At 44.4% G+C, this 23,460-nt stretch overlaps 1 protein-coding gene across 3 annotated transcripts in view; it reads left to right on the top strand.

The window, feature by feature from the left end:
- The window catches only part of LOC141797651 (unconventional myosin-Ic-like), a 114,365-nt gene that overhangs the window by 88,805 nt on the left and 2,100 nt on the right, over positions 1-23,460 (top strand). For all 3 annotated transcript variants that reach the window (XM_074679239.1, XM_074679242.1, XM_074679241.1), the window contains 28 exons: positions 1,120-1,318; positions 4,106-4,186; positions 4,589-4,768; positions 7,663-7,761; positions 8,402-8,512; positions 9,698-9,769; positions 10,019-10,138; positions 10,642-10,715; positions 11,116-11,221; positions 13,624-13,704; positions 14,623-14,714; positions 14,895-14,989; positions 15,843-15,889; positions 16,069-16,149; positions 16,906-17,011; positions 18,763-18,880; positions 19,147-19,260; positions 19,349-19,425; positions 19,516-19,584; positions 19,677-19,761; positions 20,066-20,225; positions 21,721-21,804; positions 21,892-21,985; positions 22,172-22,227; positions 22,762-22,897; positions 22,982-23,052; positions 23,139-23,236; positions 23,320-23,419. In XM_074679239.1, coding sequence (XP_074535340.1) covers positions 1,120-1,318; positions 4,106-4,186; positions 4,589-4,768; positions 7,663-7,761; positions 8,402-8,512; positions 9,698-9,769; positions 10,019-10,138; positions 10,642-10,715; positions 11,116-11,221; positions 13,624-13,704; positions 14,623-14,714; positions 14,895-14,989; positions 15,843-15,889; positions 16,069-16,149; positions 16,906-17,011; positions 18,763-18,880; positions 19,147-19,260; positions 19,349-19,425; positions 19,516-19,584; positions 19,677-19,761; positions 20,066-20,225; positions 21,721-21,804; positions 21,892-21,985; positions 22,172-22,227; positions 22,762-22,897; positions 22,982-23,052; positions 23,139-23,236; positions 23,320-23,419 — 2,806 coding nt within the window. The remainder of the gene's footprint in view (positions 1-1,119; positions 1,319-4,105; positions 4,187-4,588; positions 4,769-7,662; positions 7,762-8,401; positions 8,513-9,697; positions 9,770-10,018; positions 10,139-10,641; positions 10,716-11,115; positions 11,222-13,623; positions 13,705-14,622; positions 14,715-14,894; positions 14,990-15,842; positions 15,890-16,068; positions 16,150-16,905; positions 17,012-18,762; positions 18,881-19,146; positions 19,261-19,348; positions 19,426-19,515; positions 19,585-19,676; positions 19,762-20,065; positions 20,226-21,720; positions 21,805-21,891; positions 21,986-22,171; positions 22,228-22,761; positions 22,898-22,981; positions 23,053-23,138; positions 23,237-23,319; positions 23,420-23,460) is intronic.

The following is a 23,460-nucleotide window of genomic DNA, read 5'->3' as shown; positions in this document are numbered from 1 at the left end:
CACACACACACAAACACACACACACACACACACACACACATACACATACACACACACACACACACACACACACACACACAAACACACACACACACACACACACACACACACACACACACACACACACACACACACACACACACACACACACACACACACACACACACACACACACACACACTCTCATACACTCACACACTCTCACAGACTGTATGCTGTTTGATAAGCAGGTGTAGTAGCAGTATGAACACACTTGCACACACTTACACGCTCACACACTCGCACACGCTCCCTTATACTCTCTCACACTCTTGAACACTTACCCACTAACACACACCCTCACAGACTGTGTGCTGGCTGATCAGTAGATGGAGCAGCACTATGAACACACTCTCACCCAGTCAAAAACACTCTCACACACTCTTAAACACGTACCTGTTTTACGCACTCAAATACACTTACTCACACTCTCACAGACCATGTGCTATCTGAGCAGCTGATGGAGCAGCAGTATGGACACACTCACACACTCTCACATACTCACACACTCACACGCTCTCACGCACTCGCACCGACTGTGCAGTTTGCTCATCAGGTGGAGCAGCAGTATGAAGCCTGCTCATACCACTCACACAAACACACCTTTGATTTGATTTAATGATGAAACAGCAGAAGTCTCTCAGGGGGCTTCAGTCCACAGCTGAATGTGGTCTGGTGTCAGTCTGGAGCAGAGGCTGAAGGTTATGGAAATTCAAACCTTTAATGTGAGTGTTAGTTTTGTTTCTGTTTGGCACTTCGTCCTCTGCTCTGATAATCCGCTGCACACACACTGCGGGAGCAGCTCTGCACACTGCTGGCAGTGTAATGGGTCCAAATGTTGATGCTGCGACTGAATTTCCCATGCAGAGTTTAAGCAGTGAGGAAATAAGATCGTAGACTGCAGCTGGAGCCTGCAGGTAGATGCTGGGAGGTGATGGGGCTGAACCAAAGACACCAAATTATCAAAATCATCTTTATTTGCCTCTCAGCGAGCACATCCTGTCACCCCCTGCTCTGTTATCCTCCCCTCTCTTCCTGATGTCCTGCTGTAACACTGGCCTTATCACTGCTCTCCTCCAGCTACGCAGTGGCTGATAACTCGTATCGCTCCCTGAGGACGGAGAGGAAGGACCAGTGCATCCTCATCTCTGGGGAGAGCGGCGCCGGGAAGACGGAGGCGTCCAAGAAGATCCTGCAGTACTACGCCGTCACCTGTCCAGCCAGCGATCAGGTTCAGACTGTCAAAGACCGCCTGCTGCAGTCCAACCCTGTGCTGGAGGTGAGCTCATGCTGCGTATCCTACCCTGATGCAGTGATCACATGGTGTGATGTGACATGTTAATGCTTTGTTTAGTTGAAGAACATCAATTTCAGTGTTCAGGTGATCATACCTTTAACCTTTATTCAGCACTACAGAGAAAAATGTGAGTATCACATGTAGGGGTGGGTGAAATATTGATAGGTCGATGTATCCCAGCATTCCCCTGCCCAATTCACAGTGGTGAAACAACGACTTTAATCCAGTCACTAGCCTTTAAGAAGACAATCAGAATACTCTCACTTTACAAACACAAATTCAGCATCTCTGTTGTTCCCTCCTTTTCTGATCAAAAACTGGATTTTTAGAATTTATAAAACCTGAAACAGTTAAAGAAAGTCTTTGGGAGGTCCAGTTGAGCTGTTTTTCTAACATTTAATGAACCTTAATTCTTCTTTATCGATCAGAAATCAATGTTACTCTTCAATACTTCTTTATTATTACTGACAGTCCTGTCTGTGGGTCAGTCCTGTCCGTGGGCCAGTCTGTGGACGGAATTTGAATTTTCAGTAATTCATCTCCTCAGATAGAAAGCTGGTGAATACAAAGTGAAGAAAAGGCATTGAACATGTCATGTGGCCTTACAGTAGTTTTGATAAAACTGAACATCAGTTGAATGAAGAGCTGTTTTCCTTCTGGCTAACATTAGACACATCATAAACGTCATGCTAACATGATTCATGTGTTCATTGAAGTAACTCAGTCATCCTGATGGTACAAACAACTGTTTGATAAAAAGATATGGCCTTATTTATCAGGTGGACTCTTTACTTTTATCACTTTCTTCACCTCAGACCTGAGGTCTGGGTCCTGGTTAGGGAGGAAGACGCAGAGATCTCAGAGACTTTGTGAAGCTGTATCTCTTCAAAAAAAGACTGCAAATTCTGGAAAACGTTCTCTCTGGAGGGTTTAATAAACTATCTGCTGGTAATACTGTTGACAAACACAAACTTGTTCTGGTAAGAACTTTAAATTGATGTTTGTTTCTGACAAAATTATTGTCCTGAGGCTTGTGGCACAGCTGAGCTTTTACTTTGAAGGATGATCGGTTTGGAACTGCTGCTTCAAACCAGCACACTGTCAAATCAAGAGTTTCTCACATTTCTGAAACGATGCACTGTTTTTTTTTTTTTCTTTTTCTTAAAAAAAAAAAACACTTAATATTTTTTTATCTTTATTTATCAGATTCTATATGATAAACATAGACCTCCTTTTTTCCACCTTATACATTTTGATCTGTGCCTCCTGTCTGCACATTCAGAGATTAAACTCTGCTTTGATGATATTGAGGTAAGATCGAAATCCACTCTATATGACAAATTAAAAATTAAGGTCAATGACAGTCCACAAATCAGGTTCTGATTCTGTTACAGTTATGTGTACGGTGGCCTGCAGGGCACACAGTTAAGAGTAAAGTCATTAACATGCTGTGCTTAAATTAAGGATTGTAAGTGTAAAATACAATATCAGTGTAGCAACAGCTCCTGACGGAAAGAGGAGCTTAATTGAAACCAGCTGTTGACACTTTAAAGGAAATAATCAACCTTGTCGTTTAATGCACTCACATGTCAATCAACCAGCAGCTCAACCCAAGACACACTTAGGGACAACACCCCCCCCCCCATCCAAGTAATATTTCCTTCTGTATTTCATGCTGATATTATCTGCAGCCTAAAATATATATCAGGGCAGTGCTCTTTTGATTTTTAAATGTAAAATTCTTTTGAAATAATAGCTTTTATATCCATTTCCACATATTTTTTTCTGTTTATTTTTAGTTTTTGATTTATTTTGCTTTTTTATTTATGTTGAGGACCAAACTAACAAAATTGGAAAATTATACTTTTTTTTTTTCATTTTGGCAGTTTTGGTCCTCCACTGTCTCTTACCAACAGTCTGAAGGTTTCCTTTCTAACATGTGAAAAAAAGAACACTTAACAACAGAACAGCAGCTCTACAACAAAGCTCCAACACAAATGTTCCTGCATCCTACTGCAACTTAATCTGCTAGAGTAATGTATAAATACTGAATGGGCTGCATGCAGGAGATTCAAGAAAGGAGCAGCGAGGAAAAAAAAAAAGCTCTGCTTCCTGCACCGAGCAGGCTTCAAAAAGGATCAGTCCTCTGATGGGTCCATAATCACTCTCTGCAAGTCTAAACCAATCAGGCATCTCATCTGTCAGGTGGATTCTATCATGTCACATCAGGCCTAGAGGTGGCACCACACCCCAGCTCTCTTACACACTCACACACACCCCAAATCTCACACACTCAGAGAGGGCGAGGCCGTGACAGTCGTTGTAAACACACGGCCATTCTGTGTCACTTTCTGTGCTCAGTTTGCTGAAAACACTCTTCAGAGCATTGTTGCTCAGAGGAAGGTTAGTGTCTGAATGTGTGAACGGTTAGAGAACAGATCGTCTCCTCTCTCTGTGTTTGGTGTTTTCTTTCTGAGGAATTATCCAGAGTTTACACAAGTGCTTGTTTTGATGTCTGGCCGTGTCTCCTCCAGATGTTTTCCAGATGTGAACATGTGTGTGAGTGTACACTGTGTCCTGTGATGTGTGCTACTGTCTGAGCCCTGCCGGGACTCTAACGCCTGTGGTTTCCTGTCTGTTCCTCCACCTTACCTCCTCACCCACCTTTTGGTCTTATACTCACCTCTTCTGTCCTTATCTCTCTGCTCCCAATCCTCCTCTCCTCTCCTTTCTCTCTATTCTTCATCCAACTTTCTCTCCCTCCTCCAGGCCTTTGGTAATGCCAAGACATTACGAAACGACAACTCCAGCCGCTTTGGCAAGTACATGGACATTCAGTTCGACTTCAAGGTGAGCAGCAGGGTCCTGTTTCCACAAGCAGCAGCTTTACCTTAATTCTGCATGGAGCAAAGATGTGACAGCATGCTGAGGAGAGAAAGTTTAAGAAATGCAGGCCATATTTTAGCGGTTTTAATGCTCCTGAGAGGATTTTTGAGCTGCTCCTGAAACACTGAAACTGATCATGAAGCCTCTCTATGACCTTGACTTTCAGAGTGTAATGAAGCTCATGAACCTTTCTCCTGTAACTGTAACCCACGTTACATAATGTTTATAACAACTTTTGAAGTTTCTGTCACCCTGCATGTTACTATGCAACAATCCTACATCACTCCTTAGTTACCCAGCCTCACCCTCTCCTCCTCCTCCTCCTCCTCCTCCCCCATCTCTTCCTGGCCTTTATCCCGTCGGCAGGGCGCCCCCGTCGGAGGTCACATCATCAACTACCTGCTGGAGAAATCCCGCGTCGTCCACCAGAACCACGGCGAGAGGAACTTCCACATTTTCTATCAGCTGATCGAGGGAGGCGAGGAGGATCTGCTGCGGCGCCTTGGCCTGGAGAGGAACCCTCAGCAGTACCAGTACCTGGTCAAAGTAAGAGTCCAGTGCCAAAGAACTTCTGCTTCTGGAAATAGGTGCACTTCAAAAACTGTAATTCAATCAAGTGTGTGATTCATGTAAGACCTGTCTGTAAGACTAAATGTGAGCCTCATCACCTGACAGGTCCAGAAAATGTCTGATTTCAAGATATTAAAAGACAAAAACCATGCTTGAATCACTTGGTGGGTAAAAAAGAGCAGCCAGTGGGGTAGGAAAGATATGATTGAATAAAGACATTACTCCTTTTACAAGAAACTTGGCAAGTGTTTCTGACCCAACTGGCAGATTTCATTAACCCTTTATGAACAAACCAGGCAGCATTTCTGTCTTTTCTTATCTCGAAATTAGACATTTTATTGGACCTGTCAGGTGAATGAGGCTCATATTCAGTCTGAGACAGTTTTTACTGAAAATAAGACAAAAACACTTTTTTTCAGTTTTTGCTGGTTAAATTCACTCCTGCTAATTTAGATTAACTTGTAAATCTCAGTTAGAGGTGAACTTCCAAAACACTGAAAACTGTGTTCAGGCTGAAGTGTTTGATAACAGGTCAAAAGTAAAGGTGTCAGTGATTCAAAGTCATTTCATTGTGATGTTTTCAAGCTGTGGGGGCTCTGCATGGTTTACAGAGATACCCAAACACCCCTCAGACCTTAAACACCTCCCTTTCTTATACGCTTGCGTGTATTTCTCTGTTTCAGAGTGCTCACTGCTGTTGTAGATGATGTTTGAAGTGTGAAATGAAAAATAAATGATCCTCCCAAATAGCAACAAGAATGATTGATCATCTCATCCTCTCAGTTAACGTTTTCTGTAAACGTGTCATCAAGAGTTATTGCTCCACTTCAGCCTTTGTTAAAGCCTGAGGGCTGAAATTCACCAGCTGTGTCTGCAGTCCGTCTCTGCTCCATCACAGCACTGGATCAGAGAGGTTTCTATTCAAGTCAATCCAACTTACACTGGATCTGCTCTGTTGCAGTCTGTCTGTGTGGCTTGTCCGTCATGTCGCAGGTAATTCACAGCCAACCTATTTTTTACCAGGCGCTAGAACCTATGGCACATAAATTCAGTGTAAAGAAGACAGAGGAGGAAAGGAAGTCGTGACCGGAAACAACCTAAAAACACCCAGAGACTTTTAGAGTAAAACAAACCATGACAAAATCACTTCATATTTATTTTGACTACAGCAACAAACAGACATAATGAGCACAGCCAGACCAGGAGTCAACAGGTTTGTGGTTTTACAGCCCAACATGAATGAAGAGAGACTTATCAATGGAGTGGGAAGAGCGGAAACTCCTCTGTCTGTGACTCCAGCTGTCTGTCTGTCACGCAGCTTTTCAAAAGAACGCAGTCAACTGGCAACGGAGTGGAGCCGGACAGCAGACATATCTGGTGCATTTGAGGCATCAGGGCAGGTCTCTGTGCCTTCACACCAAACCCTGCAGTGAGGAACCCCTGGTGTGTTAAATTTGGAACAGCCAACACTGAATCATTTAGGTGATCTTTATTTTGCTGTGCCAATTCACTCAGGTCTGATCAGATTATCCTTCAGTCATCCCACAGCAGGAACATTTCCAGTGTTTCAGCAGCAAAATGATAGTTCAGACACTACAGCAAGGATTTATAAAATCAAACAGTTTAGTAAAAGTAACCCGAGAACAATATGTACAGGATCATTATACAAGTTCAACATGTGCACAGATTAGTAAAATAACAGAAATGATTATCACAGAGGTCTAAACCTTAGTTTTTGTTTGAACTCTTTATAAAGAGCCAACATTGAGACAGGTTGAGGTTCCACTCCACCATCTGACCCAGAAACCCACCATGAGCAGAGCACTCAGCAGCATTAACAAGCTACAGTGAGGAGAGGAAAAACTTCCTCATAACAGGGACTGCAGGCGTGGGCCTCACCAGATCCACCTCTCACTTCCTCTGAAAGACGCTACCAAGGGCGCGGTGCGCCACCTCAGCCCCGCTGGTTCTTTGGTTCATGTTCCTTAGCTTCATCGCATTGCTCAGCTTTTTCTGAGCATGTGACCATGTCAGTGCACAGCAGTAAACCTGACATGAGGTCAGTTTCTCCCAACCTGCTCACTGTACATGAGCCCTTACACACACTTCTCCAGACTCACCTCCAGCCTGTGATTCACACACACTGTGAATACTGCAGGGAGGCTGGTCCAAGCCTTTCTCACACTCCCCCCTGTCAAAAAGCATTGGTGTACTCTGAGTGTGTGTGTGTGTGTGTGTGTGTGTGTGTGTGTGTGTGTGTGTGTGTGTGTGTGTGTGTGTGTGTGTGTGTGTGTGTGTGTGTTTGTGTGTGTGTGTGTGTGTGTGTGTCCCAGTGGGAGTTCTGGTTAATAGGCTCTCAGTCAGAGACTCTCAGAGCAGACGGAGCAACTTTCCTCAGGGGACAAAATCTGCCTCCAGACAAAACTGAACTATACCCTAATTACACACACACACACACACACACACACACACACACACACACACACACACACACACACACACACACACACACACACACACACACACACACACACACACACACACACACACACACACAGCTGCTGAGCAACACCAAACATGTGTTAGTGCAAAAGGTGATTACATCACACTTAAACAGGTGTTTACATGTGAGGACTTATTTACACACCACCCTGCTAACGGAGTGTATGTGTGTGTGTGTGTGTGTGTGTGTGTGTGTGTGTGTGTGTGTGTGTGTGTGTGTGTGTGTGTGTGTGTGTGTGTGTGTGTGTGTGTGTTTGTGTATGTGTGTATGTGTGTGTGTGTGTGGTTTCCCCGGGGAACATCTGAAGTGGCTGCGTGAGAGGTTATATAGTGACTCTGATGTTTGCTGTGTGTGTGTTTCTCTGAAGGGTAACTGCCCCAAAGTGAGCTCCATCAATGACCGCAGCGACTGGAAGGTGGTGAGGAAAGCTCTGAGTGTGATTGGCTTCAATGAGGACGAAGTGGAGGTAAGTGTGTGAACCTGGTTTGTGTGTGTTTGTTTTGTCAGCCTGAGTGGCGTGGAATCAGAAACACACACAAGAAAATCTCAGACAAGCTACAACATGAGCCCTGTGTCCTCTTGATGCCAGTGTCAGGAATTATAATCCCTGCTGAAGCTCTAATCTCCTCCAGAAAGCTGTGCCCATGTTTGTAGCATGAGGCCAGCAGTGTCTGAGTGTGGAAATGTGGAGTCCAAGTTTTCCCTCCTCAAACATCATTAAGATCAGCTCTTTAGGAGGCTGAAAACTTTCTCCATTTGTTTTTACTACACAAACTCTCCATGTCCAGACTGGCTTTCAAGTTTGTCACTCAAGGGGTGATTAAACGGTGAGAACTGGTTCTGGCTCAGCGTGGGATTCAGGGTCTGGGCTGGCTGCCAGCTCGCCTTCAGACTCTGAGGAAAGAGCAGGTGTGAGTGTGTGGTACATCTCTGTTTGGAGACAGCCCACCAGCCACTGCAGGAGGTCTTTGTTACATAATCCTGAAGGGGATATTTCAGGGATAGAGAAGATGACAGAGCCCAGCAGGAAAACTGAGATAACCTTTGGGTTGAAATCATCGAATCATCATGATCAGAAAGAACTCCTGTGTGTTTTTTCCATGCAGGAGTTGTTGAACATCATTGCCAGTGTGCTCCACCTGGGAAACGTGCAGTACGGTGGGGAGGAGGGGAATGCCTGCATCACCTCTGACACACAGATCAAGTACCTGGCCAGGGTAAGACTCTGCACTGAGCAGGTCATAAACACACCAGGGGGGACACGGGGGTTTCATGGTGGAATGTGGAATATTTGTACATGTAATACAGCCAATCTTAACCTGGTCAAAGAGTTTCAGCTATTCTCAAGAGGCAGGTCTGTTTTTAAAAGTGCAAAAGTTTGCGCTGAGGTTTCGTCACACCTTGGCTTTGAACTCACAACTCCTAGAAAATGAACACTCTGGTGAGGGTCAGGCTCTCCTTTAAAATACAAAGCCAGCAGCACACTGGACCAGTTGAGTGATCATTTGATATTTGGTGATATTTGCTGTCAGCTAACACCTGTGATTCCTTCCTCACGGAAATCACCAGAAGGATTGAAAAAATCAGACAGTACGATATTTCTGCACCTAAACCCATCCTTGTGACTGTGAGGGAGTGGAAAAGAAGGTGATTTTCCATGCTGGACATGAACACAGCTTTTCAGGTTTATATATTGAGAAATAAATATGATAAATTAAAAAAAAACTTTTAAATGTTATCATTAAACAAGTTAATATTCATTACCACATTGACACACACAAAGGTACCAAAAATTGGTACTGTTGAGTACCAATGCCGAATGCCAGGTACCGGGCATTGGTACCATATCATTTCAGATGTAAAAGGTACCCATCTCCACAGAAGCTACTGAAGTCTTTTTTCAGTAGAGATGTTAAAGTGGTCTCCTAGTTTCCAGAGCTTCAGGTCTTTGACTGTACACGCTCCGTCACAGATCATGGTCTGTAGCACAGAGGGGGTAAGAGCCTTGAAGGCCTTGAAGGTCAGGAGTTAGATCTTAAACTGGATCCTGCTGAGTGTCGCTGCAGTTAGGTGAAAACAAGTGTACTGTGGTCACTGTTTTTGGCTCTTATTACAAGTGTCTGAGCTGACTTCTGTACAGCTGGAGCTGGTTTATCGTGTGAGGTAAGGCCAGCTGTGGTTTTAAGCTCTGAGGGTTTTTATATGACATAGTGGATCATTCTTCGTGAATATTTCTCATATAGTTTCACTTGTTCTCTGCTGGTTTTGTTGTTTGATGCTCTAACATTTGATTGAGACCTGTCCAGAAAACCAGATCCTCACCTGCTCCAAAATCCACATCCTGCTCATCATTTCTTCCTGTTCACTGAGGCTGTGTGTAATCCCTGTTACTCTCCCTCCAGCTGTTAGGAGTGAACGGCTCCGTGCTGACGGAGGCTCTCACACACAAGAAGATATCAGCCAAGGGTGAAGAGGTAAGTTTGGACACACACACTCATTGTGTAGTGAGTGTGTGAGAGTGTGTGACAAGGATTTGTATACAGAGCTGTCCTGTCTGTGTGACAGTGTAACCTCTCGTCCGCTGCCTATACGTTGAGTTATCTGACTGCAGCTCAATGCTGTCACTTTGCCGTGTGTGTGTGTGTGTGTGTGTGTGTGTGTGTGTGTGTGTGTGTGTGTGTGTGTGTGTGTGTGTGTGTATGTGTATTCTTTGTCTCTATCAGCTGATGAGCCCACTGAACTTGGAGCAGGCGTCATCGGCTCGGGATGCTTTGTCCAAAGCTGTGTACGGACGCACCTTTACCTGGCTGGTCAACAAGATCAATGCTTCACTGGCCTACATGGTACACACACACACACACACACACACACACACACACACACACACACACACACACACACACACACACACACACACACACACACACACACACACAGTTTTGAATTCTTTGAAGCTTTTAGTTATTTGATCCCAAAATTTCTTTAACAGAGTCCTAGTTAGATGATTTTATACTCTTACTTTATAAATTCCTTTTAAATGTCATCCCTCAGTCCAGCACAGGTTCAATCAGAGCCTGATGATGTCTCTTCAAACTGTTGCAGCACAGCTCCACCTAGTGGACATGTACAGCTCTACTAGATAACAGAAACCACTCCCTCTCACCTTCATTTCTCAGTTATTTTTTAAGAGAGAGGCTGTTAAAAATCATCAAATGTGCCAAACTGAATGTATTTTAATTGTATTTTTAATCTCTGACATGTCAGTAAATCTTCATTTCAGTCTTCAAAGTGAACGCCTGTTTTTCTTTTTGAAAAGTGCTTGAGTTTTTCTCCTTTTCTCTACCAGGATGACTCCGTCAAGCACTACTCTGTCATTGGCCTGCTGGACATCTACGGCTTCGAGGTCTTCCAGCACAACAGGTTCAGAGTTTTCAAAGTCAAACATGATGGTGTTAAAACACAAAATGAAACACAAATATTTAAAAATATGTAGAGGAAGGCTTCAGACAAACCAGGGGCAGTGTATTTATTAAATCATGGAAATAAAGTTTCTTTTTCTGCACTCAGAAGAGTTACCTCACATTCAGATGCTGCAGAAACCTCTAGAGTAACAAGGGGATCTTGGGCTGAAACTTTTGTCAAACTGCTGTTTTTAACTTCAAAAAAGCTGAAACTGTCACCTGTGCAGTTTTTTATAACCCGAGTTCAGTGTTGTATGGATCTGATCAGATGAGTGAGTTGTACCAGCTTCAACTGATTTTACCTAAACTCTGTGACCTGTCCTTTTCATTCATCCCTGGTGTCTGTTGTTGTGTTTCAGCTTTGAGCAGTTCTGCATCAACTACTGTAACGAGAAACTGCAGCAGCTCTTCATCGAGCTTACGCTGAAGTCTGAGCAGGAGGAGTACGAGTCTGAAGGCATCACGGTCAGACCTGTCGCTCCACCCTCTGCACTTATTTCCTCATGCTTTAAACATCATCACCTCTGTTCTCATTGGACTTTACCACGCCTGTCTGTCCGTCTGTCCGTCTCTCTGTCTGCCTTTCTGTCAGCCTGTCTGTCTCTCCATCTGTCCGGTCAGTCTGCCAGCCTGTCTGTCTGTCTGTCTATCTGTCTGTCTGTTGGTCTGCCTGTCTGTCTGTTTGTCTATCTGTCTGTCTGTTGGTATGTCGGTCTGTCTGCCTGTCTGTCGGTCTATCTGTCTGTCTGTCCGTCGGCCTGTCCATCTGTCTGTCTGCCCGTCTTTCTCTCCATCTGTCCCGTCTGTCTGCCAACCTGTCTGGTTGTCTGCCTATCCGTCCATCTGTCTGTCTATCTGTCCGTCTGTTCGTCAGTCTGCCTGTCTATCTGTCTGTCTGTCTCTCTATCTGTCTGCCTACCTGTCTGTCTGTCTGTCTGTCTGCCTGTCTGTCTGCCTGTCTGTCTGCCTGTCTGTCTGCCTGTCTGCCTGTCCATGTGTCTGTCTTTCTGTCTGTCGGTCTGTCTATCTCTCCATCTGTCATGTCTGTCTGTCTGCCTGTCTGTCGGCCTGTCTTTCTCTCCATCAGTCCCCTCTGTCTGTCTTTCTGTCTGTCGGTCTGTCTATCTCTCCATCTGTCCTGTATGTCTGTCTTCCTGTCTGTCGGCCTGTCTATCGGCCTGTCTGTCGGCCTGTCTTTCTCTCCATCAGTCCCCTCTGTCTGTCTGCCTGTCTGTCTGCCCGTCTCTCTGTCTGCCCGTTTGTCTGTCCGTCTGTCTGTCTGTCTGCCCATCTGTCTGTCTGTCTGCCTGTCTGTCTGCCTACCTGTCTGCCTGTCTGCTTTCCTGTCTGTCCGTCTCCTGTCTTTATGTGATTTTTTTTTCTGCTGAAGTGTTTCGAGTATAATCTGGTTATTGAGAGTCTGAATGCTGAGGCCTCAACTCTGGCCTACATTCAGTGAGTGTCTGTAGCTCTCAGAGGATGCTGCTCAGGTGACCCAGTTTTAATGCTGATACTTGAAGAAATGACCAGTTTAGGTGAGGCTGTATTCAAACTGGCCATGCCCTCTGCCTGAGCTGCAGCTCTTCTGCTCCTTGTTTATTTTCTTAACTGATTCACCCATGGTGTTTGCTGTGTGTGTTTCAAACAACAGCCTGTTGAAAGTCTGGAGTCAGGGTTCAGGCTGTGGGAGCAACTTGGGCCCAGGTCTCAAAGAGGTCTTTATAATCCAGCGTCAAAGCCGTGGGCTGCTCTCTGTGGATTCTGTGGAAATTATGTTACTGTTGGTGCAGAAGCTAACCATGCTATTTTCATGTGTGTCCACTACATGAGGGCGCAGAGTGTGTGTGTGTGTGTGTGTGTGTGTGTGTGTGTGTGTGTGTGTGTGTGTGTGTGTGTGTGTGTGTGTGTGTGTGTGTGTGTGTGTGTGTGTGTGTGTGTGTGTGTGTGTGTGTGTGTACCAGGATTCCTGAGATTCTGCACATGTCTGAATGTATCATCGTCATACAGCTCAGAGCAGCTGTGTTTATATTGATGACAGCAGAAAACAACTGGAACTCTGTAAGGAAGGGCTGAGTGTGACGAGCCAGGGTCACTCTGCACAGGCCTGTAGGATCAGTCAAACTGGACTTTATAACCATCAGTCTAGCATATTTTTCAACGGGTTTTTTTTTTTCTGAAAATCAGTAGTAATACAAAACAGTTTGACAGTGACATTTTTTCCTTCGATGTATAACACCTGTCACCCAAAAAGACAGGACAAAACAGTTATAGATGCATCAGAAGGTAGACAGGGGTAAAGTGATGTGTACAAAATGAAACAATTAATGAGTGGCTTAGAAACAGATGATCAAAACTGACAGAAAGATGTATTGGAAAGTAATGAATGCAGGACGACAGGGAGCTACTCAAGAAAAACTGTGATAGGTTTCTGGAAGAAAGCCAGGAGGGGGCACCAAACTGTGAAGTCTGTTTCTTGTGTGGTCAGACAGATTTTCTCTAGATTTAAAAAGTTCCTCATGTCTCCGAACCAGAGACAGAGACATTAATAAGACGACACAACAAGCCACCAAAGAGCAAATAGCTAAAACTTTGGCTTTTGGTAAATCATCTGGAACAGAGTTGAAGAGAAGGTTGCAATCAAACATTTTGTGTAGCTTGATCATTCAAGATTTCCAGAAGGTTTGAAAATAATATGTCCTTATTGTATTTCAATTGGGTCGGTACCAGAACATGTGTAGAAGTTAGTCTGAGGTGTAGATCCGGTAGCTCAGCCTAAGCGGTCTGGATACAGATCAGAGCTGGACCTGACTTTGACTGTCAGCTCTCTGACATCACTCTGAGCCAACTTCCTGTTCATGTCTGTGCAGTGGGAGCCTGTGCAGTACTTCAACAACAAGATCATCTGTGACCTGGTGGAGGAGAAGTTTAAAGGCATCATCTCTATCCTGGTGAGGAGATGACTTTATGAAAAACTATCTCTTTCATTTTCTACAAAGATATTTTAAGGAGAAGTTACAGCCTTAGTACCATACACAGCTCAAAACAATAGAGTAAAACAGAGTTTTACACTTTGGTTTGATTCAGATTAAAGAGACCTCTGTAAACTAATTTAAGTCCCTGAGCTTAAAAGGTGCACGTGGTGTAAGTTGTATTAACATCTTAGGCTTCCAGCTCAGTAATAACCTCAGAGAAAATATCATCTCATTTTATTTATTATCATGACAAAAAAATTATGTTATGACAAGTTACAGAACTTAAAGCTGCAAAGAGCGTCTCTTGAATACAGAACTAAACTATATCAAACAGGGAGAAATGAGACAGAGTCAATGAGCAGTACAGTTATCACTGTTTGATTCATTAAACCTTTATTCAATCAGGTAGAGACTTGTTGACGTTAAAATTCTCTTTTCCAAGAGTTTCTGGCCAAGACAGACAGCAGCACAGTTACAAACCACAACAAACGTGTGCTCGATGTGGATGCAAAAAGGAACAACACCTCAGTCCTGGAAACATAGCTGAATTTTCCCCCCAGGGGATAAAAATGGACAGGTCCCATTATTGGTCAATACAACTCCACATGTTGGGAAAAATATTCAATCCAAACAGTTTTAATGGTTTGAAAAAAAAATATCTGTATTGAAGTAATGAGAAGTGAAGTGGAAAAAGCACATGTTCTGCTTAAATGTCAGCATCATGGTTAAACACTGGTATCAGCTCTGGAACTAGAGTAACCCTCGTCCCGACAGGTGTTTTCTCTGAAGCTGAAAATCTGTACCGTTGTTGGGTTTCAGGGCTGATTAAAGAATAAACTATGTTTAAATGTGAAAAACTTACAGACTGCTGCTCTCTGTGTCCTCTAATCACAGGATGAAGAGTGTCTGAGGCCTGGAGACGCCAGTGATGTCACCTTCCTGGAGAAGCTGGAGGACACAGTGGGAGGACACCCACACTTAGTCACGTCAGTCTGAGCCCTACACCACAGAGCTGCTCAGGTCAACACTGTGGCTGCTTCAGCTCACAACTCTTCCTCCATTAACTGTGTGCTCTGCTCTGTGTGTGTGTGTGTGTGTGTGTGTGTGTGTGTGTGTGTGTGTGTGTGTGTGTGTGTGTGTGTGTGTGTGTGTGTGTTTCTCTACAGTCACAAGCTGGCTGATGGAAAGACCCGGAAGGTAATGGGTCGGGACGAATTCAGACTGCTGCACTACGCTGGAGAGGTCAACTACAATGTCAACGGTGTGTGCGTGTGTGTATGGGGGGGCAAGCATGACCTGTGTGACCTCAAGTCCTCAGAGTTTTTGAGTTGTTGTGAATTTGAAGTGAAGTCCTGAGAGCCAAACGAATCCACAGAACTTTGACATGAACTATTTTAAAATCTCAAACATCGGTTTCTCTGTGTGACACGAGAAAACACTCTTGCTTTCAAACTAAATAATGAGATCCTCATTAAATTACCTCAACGTTTCAGCAAATCCTATGATGATCTCAGAAAGCCCCTGGTAAGACTGTTTAGATCTCCTTAAGATCGTGTTAAGATCTCATTAAGATCTCATTAAGTTCTCCTGAAGATCTTATTAAGATCTCCTCAAGACCTCCAAAAATTGTCTCTAAAGAGCTTGAGGAGATCTCATGAAGATGTTTTTCAGGTCTCATCTGGATCTCATTAAGATCTCATGATAGATCTCATGAAGACATTAAGATGTCCCTCAGATCTTGTGAAGATCTTGTTTTGAATCTCACTAAGATCTCGTTTTAGATCTCATTAAGATCTCATTTTATATCTCAGGAAGATCTCAGTATGAATCTCATAAACATCTCATTAAGATCTCCTGAACATCTTGTTAATTTCTCCTGAAGATCGCATAAAGATCTCAATGAGTTTTCATGAAGGTCCAGTTAATATTGAGTTAAGAGCTCGTTAAGATCTTAAGATCCCATGCTTTGCTTTGAACAAACCATTTTGAAAAGTTCACTGGCATTATTATGACATTTCTGCATTTTGTACTGATGAGCTCCATGAACATGTTAACAACATAAATCTACTGAGGGTGGTCAGCGTGTTATAAATTATTCTTTCTCTGTCCCTCAGGATTTCTGGACAAAAACAACGACCTGCTCTTCAGGAACTTAAAGGAAGTGAGTTTCAGATGAATACATGAGGAATGGTCTCTTGGATCTTCTGCAATGTTTTGTAAAGTTCCTCGAAGTTTTTCTGACTCAGAGGTTAAAATCAGTGTGTGTGTGTGTGTGTGTGTGTGTGTGTGTGTGTGTGTGTGTGTGTGTGTGTGTGTGTGTGTGTGTGTGTGTGTTTTCAGGTGATGTGCATGTCAGAGAACAAGATCCTGACGCAGTGCTTCGACAGAGAGGAGCTGAGTGATAAGAAACGCCCTGACACGGTGAGATATCTGTGGAGAGCTCTTTAATTTACCATAGCTCCCTGACCGTTTGGGTGAGCAGAACTCAAACAGATCCCGAAAGAAAAGAAAAATAGCTCGACAGCCTAACCCTCGACAGCCATGATCCCTGACTCTTAAGGACCAGAATGACAGAGAGAGTCCTGGTGGTCTGTGTGATATGGGTCAGATGAAGTGATGAGCAGTCTGTGAGTTCTTTGGGGTTTTTAGTAAGCTCCTACACTTTCATGCTGTTGCTGTGACAAACATGTTGTTGCTGTGAATGTGTGAGAGTGAAGACATGAGAGTGGGGTGTAAACAGATAGAAATGGTTGGTGCATGTTTTCCCACAGATGAACAATTAGCGGTGTGTTTCCCCTCGGCGGGGAGGAGTGGGAGCTCAGATAGGGATTCTCTGCTGCCTCCCACCCACCCAGGAATCCCCTAACACTTGTGTGCCCTTTACACACACACACACACACACACACACACACACACACACACACACACACACACACACACACACACACACACACACACACACACTTGAACAGGGTGCTGTCACAGGCTGAGACTTCCACACTGCTCTCTGTGTTCGCTCAGCTCTGACTCTGCCCGTGGCGCTCTGCTGAGGTCATCGTCATCTGTCTGTGGCTTCGATACTCTGAGCGCTGTCAGAGCGTTGTCCTCTCACCTTCATCTCTTCTTCTCCTCTTCTTCAACACCTTCTCCTCTCTTTGTTCGTGTCTGCCCCTCCAGGCAGCCACCCAGTTCAAAGCCAGTCTGGCCAAGCTCATGGAGATCCTCATGTCGAAGGAGCCGTCGTACGTGCGCTGCATCAAACCCAATGACTCCAAACAAGCAGGTATGAGCTCATGGTTGTTCAGTTATCATGACTCTGAGTGTTTAAAGAAGGGTTTTTAAGCATGTTGTTATTATCTCAAACTACTGTGAATCACTCTTCACTAGCTGTTAGTTTCTCTGGAGTCAGCAGCTTTTTATCTGTCAACTTATCATTTCCAGCATTTATTGTCTGACATGTGGAAGAAAACTGTGCAAGGTTGCATTCATACATAGTCAAATCAGAGTTTAGAAAGTCAAACACTCAAACTCCTGAGTTTATCTGTCATCTATGAGAGGTGGTTATCACCATAAACAGTGAGACTTAACAGCTTTAATTCTGCCATTTAAGCAAAAGAGAAAAAAGAAACATACTGATTTTACTTTAATCTGACTGATTTAAAGCTGCTGTCAGGATTTCTTAGCAGGTTAGGAAACACACTGAAATCAACACAGACATCTCTGTGTGGTCTACAACAGCAAAGACAAAACCAGCAAAAAGATGTGATCATTTTAATCTGGTGATTGTGAACGCTCCCTAACCCTGCAGCGGGTAGGTGTCAGACCAGGCAATACACGGCTTTAACCCTGTGAGCGATCGGTTCTCTGTTGAAAGGAAGCTGATTGAGACTATTTATGAAGCTGAAAAAGACGATATCCATGTTTAGTCCACAGAAGGCCCTGAAAACAATGCAAAGGTTTCTTCCAGGATTTTTAATTTGAAGTATTCTCAGGTTTTACTGGTGGAAAAAAAAGCTTTGCAGTGAGCTCCTCTTTGTTAAGATGTCAGAGGATATTTTCAAGTCCCTTGAGTGTCTGGGAGTAAAGTAAAAACAGTCAAGTTGCCTTTTTTCCTATAGTTCAGCTTTTTGAATGTGTAAAATTTATCAAAATTGAAATTACAATTTATTATCTAGGATGCCAAATATATCACAATTTCATATATATCTATAGATTTTTTTACTCAAAAAAACTGTCAGTTAAAAACGATGATTAAACAAAATTTTTCAAATCTTAATGTCTTCAAAGTAGAGTTGTAGTTTTATTTTGAATACATGAAAAGTGTTAAAGTGTGTGAATAAAGCTTTTTGGTGTTAAATTGATATATTATTATTATTATTATTATTATTATTATTATTATTATTATTATTATTGTTGTGAACTTTAACTGCACCCGCTCATAATGAGCACTTTGTGTGTATCGTCCCAATGAAACGGCACTTTAAAGGTAAATCTACAGATTTGAAGAGTTTAAGTCAAAAAAAGTCAGAAACTAGTTTAATCTGAATTTATGAACCATCAGGCTAAACCTTAAACTCACAGTACACCAGTTTCTCTGTGTGGGCCCAGCTTTATGTAACACTACTGGTAAACACTCTTAGTTTTGCAGCTTAGCAGCTTCAGCAGCCTGATCATTCTCACAAACATCATGTTAATCTGAGTTTAAGCTGACTCCAAAGCCTAACAGTTTGTTTTCAGCTGCCTGTGCGGCCGCACTGTGACTCTCCGTGTGGTCGTCAGTTTATCGGCCGGCCTTTGTTTCTCTCCACAGTCGACCTTTTGTTGTTCTCCACACTGACGCCCTGTCCCTCTCACTCCTACGGCTGAGTTTCAGCATTTTTTGCTTTTCTCTGCTTCATTGGCTCCAACTGACCTTACATTTTTGCCCACTCCTCCACTCTCGTCTCACCTCCTCACTCCTCCTCTCTCCTCCTTACTCCTCCTCTCTTCTCTCTCCTCCTCTCACCTACCCTGTCCTTCTCTCTCCTGTCTCAGGGCGGTTTGACGATGTGCTGATCCGTCACCAGGTGAAGTACCTGGGGCTGATGGAGAATCTGAGGGTGAGGAGGGCTGGCTTCGCTTACAGACGACGCTATGAGATCTTCCTGCAGAGGTGACTAGTTTTGACCACGTGAATCTACTTTTTCAGACAGTATAAATCAGTGACAGGTAAAGATCCAGATAAAACACAGGTTGAAGCTGTGCATAAAAAGAGGCACACAAAGTGAAGAGAGAGCATCCACAGTTCAGGAAACAGTTTATTTATCACACACTGTTGATGGATAATGGGAACTTCCTCCTCCAGGTTCAGTTTCCTGGATGTGTCTGAGCTGTGAAATGTTGAGATTATTCTCAGTCCTGGTCTTGGTGTCTGTTCAGGTATAAGTCTCTGTGTCCTGAGACCTGGCCCAACTGGGAGGGGAAGCTGGCGGATGGAGTGGCCACTCTCGTCAAACACCTGGGATACAAACCTGAGGAGTACAAACTGGGCAGGTCGGCAGACACTGTGTGCAGATAAAGATCATTAGGGATTACTCTTGGTGTGTCCGGTTTTATATCTGGTTCATGTTCAACTCTCTAGATCCAAAATCTTCATTCGTTTCCCAAAGACTCTGTTCGCCACTGAGGATGCTCTGGAGACCAGGAAACACAGCCTTGGTGAGAGTCTTTGACGTTCACTCCTGATTCATGTGTTTCATCATCATCATCATCTCATTTTAACTGTCTCTATCTTTTTGACCCGGGTAGCCACCAAGCTGCAGGCGGGATGGAAAGGCTACAGCGAGAAGTCCAAATACCAGAAACTGCGAACCTCAGGTGAGGAGGCGTGGCCTGTCTCTCCTGTTAATCACAGACTGAACAGGTGTCCCTGACCTCCAAGCTGATGGTGTTTGTCATGTGTTTTGCAGTTATCGCGATCCAGGCATGGTGGAGAGGGATCCTGGCCAGGAGGAGAGCCAAGCGCAGACGACAGGCTGCTGATACGATCCGCAGGTACAGACCCACTGAGTGCACACCTAGAGAGGAGCTGTTCGAGTCATCCAGACATTTCCTGTCTCTGAAAATCAGAGGAGTGACTGCATTGAACCACACATATAAAACACTTACTGACAGGGACTACACTGAAGCAGCACAGCAGATAAAAAGCCAGGTCTGCATTCACTGACTGTTCGATCATCAGCTCATCGATCTGTCAGCGGGGTCAGTGACCTCCAGCTGCTGAGCCCATCCACAGGAAACACTTTTTGTTTGACCGAACAAGTCTGTAATGCTTACAAACACTTTCTCCCAACATCAGATTCGTCAAAGGGTTCATCTACCGCCAGAAGGAGCGCTGTCCTGAGAACGAGTACTTCCTGGATTACGTGCGTTACTCCTTCCTCATGAAGCTGCACAGAAACCTCCCCAAAAACGTCCTGGACAAGAGCTGGCCCATTCCTCCAGCTGCTCTCACTGAGGTCACACACACACACACACACACACACACACACACACACACACACACACACACACACACACACACACACACACACACACACACACACACACACACACACACACAACACACACTCACTCATACACACAAACCTGACAGAGCATTCTGGAGGCAGCTAAGACAGAAAGAGAGCTGGCTCAGAGTTCAGAATCAGAAACCTTAACTGCTCCCTGAGGGGAAATGACCATTCAGTTTCTTCCCTTCAGAAGAACATCAACAGACAGTGACATCTACCAGGGGGAGGACCGGAGCAGGACAGCTGTCAGGGCAGCAGGCGTGCACAGCGCCCGTTTCATTAGATGTGAAAAAGAGTACAAGAGGGAGGAAGAGAGGAAAAAGTCACCACTTTAAATGAACTACTTCACGCTCATGGCTCATTTCTGAATATTATGAGAGTTCATGGTCCAAAAAAAATGAACCACTTCACATTTATAAATTCTCTTTTTCAGTAGAGCCATCTGTGCTTTAATTCCCCAAATTTACAGTTGTCTGAATGTTGTCATAGCACCACTGAGAAAAAACGTTGGCATAGTGCAGCGCTTGTCAATTAGCAGCCCCCGGGCCACATGCGGCCTAAAAGCAACCCTTAAGTGGCCCGAAAGCAGCTGCCAAGTGATTGGGACTTGTGCATTGACTGCAACACCTATCATGACCAAGCAACTAACCCTCAATACATTTTGTCATTGAGCAAGTGGGTTTGAAAAGCTAAAATTAGCAGTCCTACACTGGTGAGAACAACATGTCTCTGTCTACCCTAAAACAAAAAATCAGCAAGTCAGTTTTGTCCTGTGTGGACTGGAAGGCATTTATTTATTTAACCACCGAGTCCAAAAACCAAACCAAACCAATGTGTTTGCTCTGCAACGAGTGAGTTGCTGAAAGATTATAATGTCCAAAGACACTACACTGAAAAACATGTCACGTTCTAGACAAATTTTCCCAAGGGATCTCATGAGGTGTGCATGAGGGGGTGGCTAAAATTCAGAGTTCGGCTGTGTCTATCAACTGGAGCTGTACTACAATGAAGCAGAGTTACACGGGTCAGGAGAGGACCACAGCAGCTTAACTTTTGTCTAAAAAATGTGCGGCCCAGCTCATGTCCTCAGTCTGAAAATCCGACCTGACCAAATTTTTGATTGAGTAGCCCTGCTGTGGTGTGTGAACTGTCTGCAGGATGAGCCACGCTGTATGCACCAAGAGTGCAGGAGAAGTGCATCTGACTTGTGTTGCTGTAAATCACAGTGCTCAGCATCTCTTGGCACCTTCCACCATCTGTCAGCATCTGCTCTTATCTCTCAGCACCTCTAGCTGCCTCTCATCATCAACTTTAACAAAGATTAATAAGAGTCCAGTATGAGCAGTTAGGCGTTTGTGTTCAGCAAAGATCCAGAATTCCGTCCTCATTAATGTCCGTCAGTAAGCTTTAGGTGCTGTTCCAACGCTCTTGTTGATTGCAGGCGTCAGACCATCTACGCTCACTGTGCATGCAGAACATGGTGTGGAGCTACTGCAAGAAGATCAGTCCTGAGTGGAAACACCAGGTGAGTTCAGTTCCAACAGGGATTTAACATGAACTTCATCTCTGTGACCGTCCTTCTTCATCTCTATTTCCTGATCCATTCGTGCAGATGGAGCAGAAGCTGACAGCCAGTGAGATCTTCAAGGACAAGAAAGACAACTACCCACAGAGCGTGCCCAAACTGTTTGTCAGCACCAGACTCAGTGAGACTTCTCCCACCTTCACAAACAGGTCGTGAGTCTCCATCAGGTCAGCTTTCAGGTGTTAACAGCATCCCTCCTCTCCTCTCCTCTCCTCTCCTCTCCTCTCCTCTCCTCTCCTCTCCTCTCCTCTCCTCTCCTCTCCTCTCCTCTCCTCTCCTCTCCTCTCCTCTCCTCTCCTCTCCTCAGATGGCGAGGACATCAACCCTAAAGTGCTGCAGGCTATGGGCAGTGAGAAGATGAAGGTGGGTTGAAGAAAAGAAGAAAGTGAATTTTTTCATGCTTTTCTATTCTTTTGAGGTTATTTTTCTTTTGTTTTTAAACTTTTACTGACAAACTGTGCAGTGAAAGAAGCCAAACAGCAGCTTGTTTAACAGAAATGAAAAATATCCTTTTTCATGGTCTCATTTATTGTGAACAATGTCTTATTACAAGTAACCAAACAAGTTCAATCTTCTTACATTATTGGCCAAACTCTTTGAGCATTTCAGGGGTCATTTTACATCTTTGATTATCCTGAAGTAAAATATAGTTCTGGTCTTGTGTGGTGAATGTAGCTCATATTAGGTCCGATAAGACAGTTTTTACTAAAATAGGGCTGGAACGCTTGGTTAGGTTTCAGTTTTTGCAGGGCACTGACCAGCAGGGGGGGTGGACTAAGCAGCAGTAAATGGGGCACTGCCCGATAAAGACGGTAGATGATGCACAGATCTGGTTTGTCCTGTCCCTATGCTGTGAGTGTGATCTCAGTGTTCTGAGTGTCCTCCTGTTGTTCATAGTACGCTGTGCCAGTCACCAAGTATGACAGGAAAGGCTTCAAAACTCGGCCCCGGCAGCTCCTGCTCACCGGCAGCAGTGCCATCATTGTGGAGGAGGGCAAACTGAAACAGCGCATCGACTACGGAGCCCTGAAAGGTCAGAGGTCACAGCCTGTCTTCACCAGAAGACGCGTGCTCAGGCTGTGATTGGCTGATCTAACATCCACACTGTCTCCTGCAGGTATCTCTGTGAGCTCCCTGAGTGACGGCTTGTTTGTTCTGCACGTGCCCAGTGATGACAACAAGCAGAAGGTTAGATGGGGGACACGTTACAAACAGATTTAAGGGAGTGTGTTACTGTGAGTCTGAACTCTGAGTGTGTGCTGGTTCATCCTCAGGGAGACGTGGTCCTGCAGAGCGACCACGTCATCGAGACCTTGACCAAGATCGCCCTCTGTGCCGACAAAACGAACAGCATCAACATCAACCAGGGCAGGTGAGGAGAACACACCTTTCTGTTTCTTCCCCTGTGTGAGTGTGTCACTGCTCTGCTCGCATAACACTCCTGTTTCTTTGCAGCATAAAGTTTACAATGAGCCAGGGGAAGGAGGGAGTCATTGACTTTACACCTGGATCAGAACTACAGGTGGCCAAGGCTAAGAACGGACACCTGTCTGTGGTGAGTCCTCCAGTCCGACTGGCTCTCTGAACTGAAAGCTT

This window comes from Halichoeres trimaculatus, unplaced genomic scaffold (assembly GCF_033239565.1).
Source record: "Halichoeres trimaculatus isolate MK-OKI-2021-1 unplaced genomic scaffold, fHalTri1.1 fHalTri1_scaffold_9, whole genome shotgun sequence".
Taxonomy (NCBI): Eukaryota; Metazoa; Chordata; class Actinopteri; order Labriformes; family Labridae; genus Halichoeres; species Halichoeres trimaculatus.
This window is presented reverse-complemented; position numbering and strand designations above follow the sequence as displayed.